At 64.2% G+C, this 11,540-nt stretch overlaps 1 protein-coding gene across 1 annotated transcript; it reads left to right on the top strand.

Moving 5' to 3' along the window:
* Nucleotides 1–297: 297 nt before the first annotated feature.
* LOC142598990 (uncharacterized) lies at nt 298–11,428 on the top strand. Its single transcript, XM_075738499.1, has 9 exons — nt 298–773; nt 3,666–3,692; nt 4,257–4,571; nt 4,646–4,753; nt 5,399–5,713; nt 6,687–6,842; nt 7,118–9,763; nt 10,131–10,973; nt 11,199–11,428. The coding sequence occupies exons 1-9, from the start codon at nt 551–553 to the stop codon at nt 11,426–11,428; spliced, it is 4,863 nt and encodes a 1,620-aa protein (XP_075594614.1). The 5' UTR covers nt 298–550.
* Nucleotides 11,429–11,540: the final 112 nt, after the last annotated feature.

The raw sequence follows: 11,540 nt of genomic DNA, 5'->3' as shown, positions 1-11,540 counted from the left end.
GCAAGCACGTGCATTTGTATGTGTGTATGTGTGTCTGCATATGGTTGCACAAGCGTGTACAGTGTGCGTGTGTATGCATGTGTGTGTGTGAGCATACGTGTGCATGAGTGTACATGGGTGCATGCGTGTGCATCTGTACATGTGTGTGCACGTGTGCAAGCGTGCATACATGTGTGCACATGACTGAATGTGTGCGCATGTCTCTGCATGAACACGTGTAAGTGTGTGCGTGCAAGTGAGGGTGCACATGTGTGTGCCCCTCTCCACGCACATGTGAGCGCGCAACAGCTGTGTGTGCCCTCTGTGTGCCGCTGCCACAGGAGGCCCCGCGCCCACGCCTGTCGGGGCGGTGGGAGGCCACGTGCACACGCGTGTCAGTGGGAGGCCCCGCGCCCACGCCTGTCGGGGCGGCGGGAAGCCACGTGCACACGCGTGTCAGGGCGGCGGGAGGCCACGTGCACACGCGTGGGTGCTGCACGTGTGTCCCCCGGGCGCCGCGTGGCTCCGGCGTTAACCCCCACCTGCCCTGGCCCGAGCCCCGCCGAGGCACATGGAAAACCCCCCCCCCCAGGGGGACACTCTGCCCCCCGCCCCAGCCCAGGGGGGCCCCCAAACCCCCCCCCTCCACCCCCCCGCCCCGGGCAGCCCCCCCAGCCCCTGGACGGGTGGACGCACTGAGTCATCCTTGGCCCGGCAGCCCTGCTCGTCCTCCCGCCCGCGGCTGTCCCCGTCCTCACCGCCGTCGGCCATGGCCCTCGCCCTCCTGCTCCTGGGTGAGCCCGGCGGCACCGCTGGCACTGCGCTGGCACTGCGCTGGCACTGCGCTGGCACTGCACGGCACTGGCACTGGCACTGGCACTGCGCTGCGCTGCACGGGGCTGGTGTGCGTATGGCACGGGCACGGTGTGGGTGCTGGGAGGGCGGCCGAATACAGAGCCGGGCACTGCACGGGCACTGGCACTGGCACTGCACGGGCACTGCACGGGGTTCGGTGCGTGTACAGCACGACTGCGGCGGGGTTTGGTGTGGGGGCTGGGAGGGGAGGTCAAATACGGCACTGGCACTGCTGCACTGCACAGGGATGGCACAGGCGCTGCATGGGCACTGCACTGCGCCGCATGGGCACTGCACTGCGCCGCATGGGCACGGCACATGGATGGCATGGGCACTGCAGGGGCACTGCACAGGACCGGGTGCCGCATGGGAAGGGCAGGGCACTGCCGGGGGGGCACTGCAGGGGCACTGCTGGGGGGCTGGACGCGGCACTGAGCACTGCAGCCGGGGCTGTAGGACACTGCGGGAGCAGGGGCAGGCGCTGGGCACTGGGTACTGGGCACTGGGAGCTGAGCACTGGGGCACTGGGAGCACTGGGCACTGGGAGCACTGGGGCACTGAGCACTGGGGTACTGGGAGCACTGGGGCACTGAGCACTGGGAGCACTGGGCACTGGGGCACTGGGAGCACTGGGCACTGGGGTACTGGGAGCACTGGGGCACTGGCAGCACTGGGGCACTGAGCACTGGGAGCACTGGGCACTGGGAGCACTGAGGCGCTGGGAGCACTGGGCACTGGGGCACTGAGCACTGGGAGCACTGGGGTGCTGAGCACTGGGAGCATTGGCCACTGGGAGCACTGAGCACTGAGGCACTGGGAGCACTGGGCACTGGGGTACTGGGAGCACTGGGGCACTGGGAGCACTGGGGCACTGAGCACTGGGCACTGGGGCACTGGGAGCACTGGGCACTGGGAGCACTGGGGCACTGGGGTACTGGGAGCACGGGAGCACTGGGGTGCTGAGCACTGGGAGCACTGGAGCAGTGGGAGCACTGGGGTGCTGAGCACTGGGAGCACTGAGCACTGGGAGCACTGGGGCACTGGGCACTGGGGCACTGGAAGCACTGGGGCACTGACCACTGGGAGCACTGGGCACTGGGGTACTGGGAGCACTGGAGCACTGGGAGTGCTGGGCACTGGGGCACTGGGGTGCTGGGAGCACTGGGAGCACTGAGCACTGAGGCACTGGGAGCACTGGGGCACTGGGAGCACTGGGGCACTGAGCACTGGGAGCACTGGGCACTGGGGTACTGGGAGCACTGGGGCACTGGGAGCACTGGGGCACTGAGCACTGGGAGCACTGGGCACTGGGGTACTGGGAGCACTGGAGCACTGGGAGTGCTGGGCGTGGGGCACTGGGGTGCTGGGAGCACTGGGCACTGGGGTACTGGGAGCACTGGAGCACTGGGAGTGCTGGGCGTGGGGCACTGGGGTGCTGGGAGCACTGAGCACTGAGGCACTGGGAGCACTGAGCACTGGGGTACTGGGAGCACTGGGCACTGGGAGTACTGGGAGTACTGGGGGCACTGGGAGCACTGGGGCACTGAGCACTGGGAGCACTGGGCACTGGGAGCACTGGGATGCTGGGCACTGGGAGCACTGGGCACTGGGAGCACTGAGCACTGAGGCACTGGGAGCACTGGGCACTGGGGCACTGAGCACTGGGGTACTGGCAGCACTGGGGCACTGAGCACTGGGAGCACTGGGCACTGGGAGCACTGAGGCACTGGGAGCACTGGGCACTGGGGCACTGAGCACTGGGAGCACTGGGGTGCTGAGTACTGGGAGCATTGGCCACTGGGAGCACTGAGCACTGTGGCACTGGGAGCACTGGGCACTGGGGTACTGGGAGCACTGGGGCACTGGGAGCACTGGGGCACTGAGCACTGGGCACTGGGGCACTGGGAGCACTGGGCACTGGGAGCACTGGGGCACTGGGGTACTGGGAGCACGGGAGCACTGGGGTGCTGAGCACTGGGAGCACTGGGCACTGGGGTACTGGGAGCACTGGAGCACTGGGAGTGCTGGGCACTGGGGCACTGGGGTGCTGGGAGCACTGAGCACTGAGCACTGAGGCACTGGGAGCACTGAGCACTGGGGTACTGGGAGCACTGGGCACTGGGAGTACTGGGAGCACTGGGCACTGGGAGCACTGGGGCACTGAGCACTGGGAGCACTGGGCATTGGGGCACTGGGAGCACTGGAGCACTGAGCACTGGGAGCACTGGGCACTGGGAGCACTGGGATGCTGGGCACTGGGAGCACTGGGCACTGGGAGCACTGAGCACTGAGGCACTGGGAGCACTGGGCACTGGGGTACTGGGAGCACTGGGCACTGGGAGCACTGAGCACTGAGGCACTGGGAACACTGGGCACTGGGGTACTGGGAGCACTGGGCACCGGGGTACTGGGAGCACTGGGCACTGAGCACTGGGAGCACTGGGCATTGGGGCACTGGGGGCACTGTGGCACTGGGAGCACTGGGGCACTGAGCACTGGGAGTACTGGGCACTGGGAATCGCACTGGGTGCTGTGGACCGTGCTGGGCGCTGGGCGTGGGGCACTGGGAGCTGTGCTGGCAACTGGGCACTGGGCTGTGCGGGATACTGGGAAGGGTGTGAGGCACTGGGCAGGGTGCTGGGTGTTCTGGGCTGTCCTGGGCATTGTGCACTGGGAGGGGAACTGGGCAGAGTGGGTGACGATGGGCAGTGGGAATGGGGGGCACTGGGAGGGGCACTGGTCTCTGGTCCCCACTGCTGGGCACCCCAGGACGGTGTTGGGGTGCCCATACACCTGGTTCCCCCCACCCATCCTCTCCGCTCCGTCTCCAGTGGGGCTGCTGGGACCCCAACACACAGGTACTGGGGGGGGGGAGGGGTCTGGCCCGGTTGCTCCCAGTGGGTCCCAGTGAGTCCCAGTGAGGGGGGGTCCCCAGGGGGTCCCACTGTGTGCAAAGGAGCCCAGTGTGTCGCAGTTTCTTCAAAGCATCCCAGTGGGTCCCCATGTGTGCAGGGGTCCCAGGATCCCAGTGGGTCCCAGTTTGTGCAAAGGAGTCCAGTGGGTCCCAGTAGGTCCCAGTGGGTGCAGAAGCTCCCAGCAAGTCCCAGTGGGTCCCAGCAGGTCCCAGCATGTGCAGAGGTCCCAGTGGGTGCAGCAGCTCCCAATAGGTCCCAGTGGGTCCCAATAGGTCCCAGTGGGTCCCAGCAGGTCCCAGTGTGTGCAGAGGTCCCAGCAGGTCCCAGCGAGTGTTGGTGGGTGCAGCAGCTCCCAGTAAGTCCCAGCAGGTCCCAGCATGTCCCAGCATGTGCAGAGGCCCCAGTAGGTCCCAGCAGGTCCCAGTGTGTGTGCAGAGGTCCCAGTGGGTCCCAGCGGGTGTTGGTGGGTGCCGTAGGTCCCGGCACCTGAGCGTGAGCCGTCCCCAGGGCCGTTCCCGGTGCGGCTGTCCGGGGGCCCCGGGCGCTGCGCCGGGCGGGTGGAGGTGCAGCATGACGGGCGCTGGGGCACGGTCTGCGACGACGACTGGGGTCTGCCAGACGCGGCGGTGGTCTGCAGGCAGCTGGGCTGTGGGGCCGCCCTGGCTGCCCCGCCGGGAGCGTGGTTTGGTGAGGGGACGGGTCCCATCTGGCTCAACGGGTTGCGGTGCCGGGGCACCGAGGAGCGCCTGGCCCTGTGCCGGCACCGGGGCTGGCGTCCCCACGTCTGTGCCCACGAGGAGGATGCCAGCGCCGTCTGCTCAGGTGGGCCACAGCAGGTGGGTGGGTGAGCGAGGGGCCGCGCTGGGGACCCTTCGTCTGACCACCGCTCCCCACAGCTCACCGTTTCCAGCCCCTTGGCACCACCGAGCCACCCTCGACCCCTGCGCTGCCACCCACCGTCACACCGTCACCCGTCACAGCGTGTGCCAGTGCAGCATGCGCAGGTATGGTGTGCGCAGGTAGAGCACGCACAGGGACACAGCGATAACGCATGCAAGTGCAGCACACGCAGGCTACAGCATGCACAGGGACAGCGTGCAAAGCTGTAGTTGGGTAGAGTGTGCACAGGTACGGTGTGCGCAGCTATGGTGTGCACAGGCACAACATGCATAGCTATGGTGTGCACAGGTACAGCTTACACAGGTATGGTGTGCACGGGCATGGTGTGCACAGACACAGCATGCACAGCTATGGTGTGCACAGGTACGGCGTGCATAGGTAGAGCGTGCACAGCAATAACGCGTGCAGGTGCAGCACACGCAGATTACAGCATGCACAGGGACAGCGTGCAAAGCTACAGTTGGGTAGGGTGTGCACAGGCACCACATGCATAGCTATGGTGTGCACAGGTACGGTGTGCGCAGGTGCGGTGTGCACGAGAATGGTTTGCACACATACAGTGTACACAGGTACAGTGTGCGCAGGTACGGCGTGCATGGGCAAGGCGTGTACAGGTACAGAATGCACAGGTACGGTGTGCACAGCTATGGCGTGCACAGGTGGAGCGTGCACGGGCACGGTGTGCACCGGTACCCCCCACCCCTGGGTGCAGGGGCGCGCACCAGCACCAACCCCGGCCTCTCTCCCAGGGGGTCCCACCATGCGGCTGGTGGGGGCCGCAGGGCGCTGCGCTGGCCGACTGGAGATCTTCCACGCCGGGCACTGGGGTACTGTCTGCGACGACCTGTGGGGGCTGCCGGACGCGGCGGTGGTCTGCCGGCAGCTGGGCTGCGGGGCCGCCCTGGATGCGCCCGGGGCAGCATTTTTTGGCGAGGGCGCTGGTCCCATCTGGCTGGATGATGTGCGGTGCCAGGGGAACGAGTCGTCCCTGCTGGGGTGCCCAGCATCCCCCTGGGGTGTCACCAACTGCGAACACCGGGAGGACGCTGCTGTTGTCTGTGCAGGTACCTGCAATGTGGGGGGGGGGGCGGGCTGGGGGCTGTGTCCCTGTGGGGGTGATGCCGTGGGTGCACGTTCCCTGTACTGGTGCAGTGGGGTACTGGGAGCACTGGGGTGATGAGCACTGGGAGCACTGGGCACTGGGAGCACTGAGCACTGAGCACTGGGAGCACTGGGCACTGGGGTACTGGGAGCACTGGGGCACTGGGAGCACTGGGCACTGGGAGCACTGGGGCACTGAGCACTGGGAGCACTGGGCACTGGGAGCAGCGGGGCACTGGGGTACTGGGAGCACTGGGGCACTGAGCACTGGGAGCACTGGGCACTGGGAGCAGTGGGGCACTGGGGTACTGGGAGCACTGGGCACTGGGAGCACTGGGGCACTGAGCACTGGGAGCACTGGGCACTGGGAGCACTGGGGTACTGGGAGCACTGGGGCACTGAGCACTGGGAGCACTGGGCACTGGGAGCAGCAGGGCACTGGGGTACTAGGAGCACTGGGGCACTGAGCACTGGGAGCACTGGGCACTGGGGCACTGGGGGCACTGGGGCACTGGGGCACTGAGCACTGAGCAGGTGGACACGGGGACACCACGGCTGAATTGCAAACCCAGTGGGTGCATGGTCTGCAGGGCACAGTGCAGCGGTGGTGCAAGCAGCAGCGGTGAGGGTTCTGAGCACGCGCAGTGCGTGTGCAGCGCGTGCATGGGCAGGGTGCAGTGCGTGCGTGCAGTGCACAGGGACACCAAGTCTGTACAGTGTGTGCGTGGGCAGGGTGCAGTGTGTGCATGCAGTGTGTGCGTGCGCAGGGTGTGCAGTGCACTGGGACACAGGGTCTGTGCAGTGCATGTGTGGGCAGGGTGCAGCGTGTGTGCGCAGTGCATGTGTGCAGTGCGTGAGCGGGCAGGACGCAGCGGGCACGCAGTGCTCGTGCAGTGCACGCACTGCAGGGCTCACACTGGTCTCCTTCCCCCGCAGATGAGCTGGCCACCCTGGATGTCCGCTCTGCAGAGCCCACTCCCCACCAGCCGTGGATGAAGCCCCCCCGTGTGCCGCCTTCCGCGCGGCCCCGCGCCCCCGGCTCTCCCCGCAGCACTTCAGCCAGCCAGCGTGCCGCTGGGAGAGCCTGCAAAGGTAGGAGCAGCGGGGATGGGGGGCCCTGCCCCCCTGCGCAAGGCCCTGGGGGGGCTGGCGAGCGGCTGGCTGCAATGTGGGACCCCATGTTTTGCATCCCTGGCCCAGCTGCAGGGCTGGAGCAGGTTTGGGGAGCACAGACATCTGCCATCACCCCCCCTTCCCACTGGGGTCCCTCCCCATGTCCCAGAGACCCTCTCCCCATGAGATGCCCCCGCCGTTGGCCCTGGGAGCCCCCCCCAGAGCGGGGCTGAGTGACCCTCTCATTGCTGTAGGGCAAGGGGACCTGCTGTCACCAACGGGGACCTCTCCTCTGGCCAGCAGCACCCAGCACCCTGCAGGACGGGGTCTGGCCAGCACCACCCCCAGCACCCACCACCCTACACAGAGGGGTGCAACCGGTGCCACTGCCGGCACCCAGCACCCCGCAGGACAGGGTCAGATCGGTGCCACCCAAGCCAAAGTGGGGCAAGATCCCATCCGTATCATCAGGATCACCCGACTCAAAGCAGAACAGGATCCGGCCGGCATCATCCAGAGCACCAAGCCCAAGGCAGGACGGGATCCAGCTGGTGCCACCAGGTCTAAAGTGGGACGGGATCCGGCTGGCACCACCAGGTCCAAGGCAGGATGGAATCCAGCTGGCACCAACAGGTCCAAAGCAGGACGGGATCCAGCTGGCACCACCAGGTCCAAGGCAGGATGGGATCCAGCTGGCACCACCAGGTCCAAGGCAGGACGTGTTCCAGTTGGTACCATTCGTGCCACCCGGCCCAAAGCAGGGCAGGATCCAACCAGTACTGTACGGATCACCCGGCCCAAAGCTGGACAGATTCTGGCAGGTGTCAACCAGACCGCCAGGAAACCACCTGGACGGGGTTTGGTTGGGACTATGCGTGGTACCAAGCTCAAGGCAGGGCAGGGTCCAGTTGGTGCCACCCAACCAAGAACAGGGCAGAATGTGGCAGTTGCCATCCAGCTCACCCAACGCCCATCAGGACAGGATTCTGTTGATGCCACCCAAGCCAAAGTGGAGCAGGATCTGCTCAGTACCACACAAGGCACCAGGCCCAAAGCAAGGCAGGACTTGGCCCCCACCACAATGGTCCCAGCAGGTGATACCATGTGGAGTAATCAGAACCTGGGAGAACCAGGTCCTGAAGGTACCATGAAGAGCACACGTCCTCCAGCAGAACCGGATGCAGATGGTACCAAATGGACAACACGCTCCTCAGCAGATCATGGTCTAGATGATACCCTGAGGAGCACACATCCTGCAGTAGTACCAGGTCCTGAAGGTACCATGAAGAGCACACGTCCTCCAGCAGAACCGGATGCAGATGGTACCAAATGGACAACACGCTCTTCAGCAGATCATGGTCTAGATGATACCCTGAGGAGCACACATCCTGCAGTAGTACCAGGTCCTGAAGGTACCGTGAAGAGCACACGTCCTCCAGCAGAACCGGATGCAGATGGTACCAAATGGACAACACGCTCCTCAGCAGATCATGGTCTAGATGATACCCTGAGGAGCACACATCCTGCAGTAGTACCAGGTCCTGAAGGTACCGTGAAGAGCACACGTCCTCCAGCAGAACCGGATGCAGATGGTACCAAATGGACAACACGCTCCTCAGCAGATCATGGTCTAGATGATACCCTGAGGAGCACACATCCTGCAGTAGTACCAGGTCCTGAAGGTACCATGAAGAGCACACGTCCTCCAGCAGAACCGGATGCAGATGGTACCAAATGGACAACACGCTCCTCAGCAGATCATGGTCTAGATGATACCCTGAGGAGCACACATCCTGCAGTAGTACCAGGTCCTGAAGGTACCGTGAAGAGCACACGTCCTCCAGCAGAACCGGATGCAGATGGTACCAAATGGACAACACGCTCTTCAGCAGATCATGGTCTAGATGATACCCTGAGGAGCACACATCCTGCAGTAGTACCAGGTCCTGAAGGTACCGTGAAGAGCACACGTCCTCCAGCAGAACCGGATGCAGATGGTACCAAATGGACAACACGCTCCTCAGCAGATCATGGTCTAGATGATACCCTGAGGAGCACACATCCTGCAGTAGTACCAGGTCCTGAAGGTACCGTGAAGAGCACACGTCCTCCAGCAGAACCGGATGCAGATGGTACCAAATGGACAACACGCTCCTCAGCAGATCATGGTCTAGATGATACCCTGAGGAGCACACATCCTGCAGTAGTACCAGGTCCTGAAGGTACCGTGAAGAGCACACGTCCTCCAGCAGAAGAACCAGATCCTGACCATACCATGAGTAGTACACATACTGCAGCAGAACCAGATCCAGAAGGTAACATGAGGAGCTCTTGTCCTCCAGTGGAACTGGTTCCAGATAGTACCACATGGAGCACACACCCTGCAGCAGAACTGGGTCCTGAAGGTATCATGAGGAGCACACATCCTGCAGAAGAACCAGGTCCAGAAGGTAGCATGATGAGCACACATCCTGCAGCAGAAACAGATCCAGAAGGTACCATGAGGAGCACCCATCCTCCAGCAGAACTAGGTCCAGATGGCACAATGCACAGCACACATTCTTCAGCAGGAATGGGTCTGGATGATACCATGTGGCGTGTACATCCCACAGCAGAACCTGGTCCCAGTGGTGCCATGCTGTATGCACGTCCTTCAGCAGAACTGGATGGAGATGGTACCACACGGATCACAAGTTCTTTAGCAGATTTCAGTCTAGATGATACCCTGAGGAGCACACATCCTGCAGCAAAACCAAGTCCAGATGGTACCATGATGAGCACACATCCTTCAGCAGAACTGGGTCCAGATGATACCACATGGAGCATACATCCCAGAGCCAAACCAGGTCCAGAAGCTACCATGAGCAGCACATTTTCTCCAGCAGATCTGGATCCAGATGGTACTAAGCAAGGAATTTCTTGGAAGAGATTTTTCAGGAAAAGGATGAAATGTTGGAGGGCTGGGGTGGGTGGAAAGATAGTAGGGACTACATGTGGATAGACCAAGAGGGGATTGAATGGACAGAAAGGTGGAGGGAGGGAAGGACAGAAAGTTAGGAGAAAAGGCAAGTGGATTGGTGGATGGATGGCAAGGAAGGATTTGTGGGAGAATGGATGCATGGATGGCAAGGGATGGGTGGGTGGGTGGGTGGGTTTATAGATGATGGGTGGAGGGATGGGGTGCTCTTCACCCAGCACCCAGGGTGGGTGGTGCTGGAGACGGCGGTGCAGGGTCCTCACAGACCTCTGTGTCCCTTCCCTGCCCAGGTACAGACCCAAGCCCAGCTGGGGTCTCTGTTCCCCCCAGAGAGACCCCATCAGCCCCTCCATCACCGAACTCCACCCTGATGCCAGTAGCCCCTCCTGCCCTTGCAGTCCAACTGGGTCCAGGCCCCATCACCCCGTTCCAGCGCCCCCCCGAGTCCACCAGCACCCAAAGCCACCCAGCACCCACCCAGCACCCCAAGGAGACCCCCAGTGCACAGAGCCCCTCAGCACTCAGTCAGCATGCCATGGTGCCCCCAAGCACCCATAGCCCCTCAAGACAGCCCCTGCACCCCATGGAGACCCCCAGCCCGCAGATAACCCCAGCCCCCACCCAGCACCCCATGGAGACCCTCAGCACCCTGACCTCCCCAGAATCCCCCCAGCACCCCATGGAGATCCTCAGCATGCAGACTCCCCCAGCACCCTCCCAGCACCCTACTGAGACCCTCAGCACCCAGACTCCCCCAGCACTCCCCCAGCACCCCATGGAACCCCTCAGCACCCAGACCCCCCCAGCACTCCCCCAGCACCCCATGGAACCCCTCAGCACCCAGACCCCCCCAGCACCCCCTCAGCCCCCCAAGGAGCCCCTCAGCACCCAGACCCCCCCAGCACTCCCCCAGCACCCCATGGAGCCCCTCAGCACCCAGATCCCCCCCACATTCCCTCAGCACCCCCTGGAGCCCCTCAGCACCCAGACCCCCCCAGCACTCTTCCAGCACCCCACAGAGCCCCTCAGCACCCAGACCCCCCCAGCACCCCCCCAGCCCCCCCTGGAGCCCCTTGGCACCCATCCTGCTTGCATCCCGACAGACCCTGTGCTCCCTGGGGCCCCGTGCACAGGTAAGCCTGGGGTGGGGGGCACAGTGGCAGGGGGGTGTCCTGCCAGCAGACCCCCAGTTCCTGAGGTGAGCACCCCCTGAGCCCCCAGGGCTCTGGGGCAGCACGGGGGTGGGTGCTGGGCCCCTCTGCACCCCAAATTCTGGGGTTTTTTTGGGGGGGAGGACCCATTTGGGGGGGCACCTCTCATGGCTGCACTTCAGGATGTCTCTATGTCTCACCCCACAGGTCCGGCTCCACCAGCAGCGCGGCCGCCAGCCCACCCCGGGGCTGGGGGGCAGTGGGGAGGGGGGTCCTGCAGCTGTGCCCCCTGCACAGCCCCCCAGCTGCAGGCCCTGCTGCAGGAGGTGCGGGGGTTGCGGGGGGATCTGCGGGTGCTGGCCTTGACCCTCCAGCATCTCCTGGGGGGTTTTTCAGGGACCCCCCCTGCCACCGGCTCTCGGCCTCCAACTGGGTGACTCGCAGGGGGGCTGCTGCGACCCCCAGATGAAATAAAGTGTGGCTGGACACACATCCCCCCCCCTCCCCCAAATCCTGGAGCATCTCGAGGTTGTGGGGTGGTGGGATGGG

The sequence above is a fragment of the Balearica regulorum genome, chromosome 33 (assembly GCF_011004875.1).
Source record: "Balearica regulorum gibbericeps isolate bBalReg1 chromosome 33, bBalReg1.pri, whole genome shotgun sequence".
Taxonomy (NCBI): Eukaryota; Metazoa; Chordata; class Aves; order Gruiformes; family Gruidae; genus Balearica; species Balearica regulorum.
This window is presented reverse-complemented; position numbering and strand designations above follow the sequence as displayed.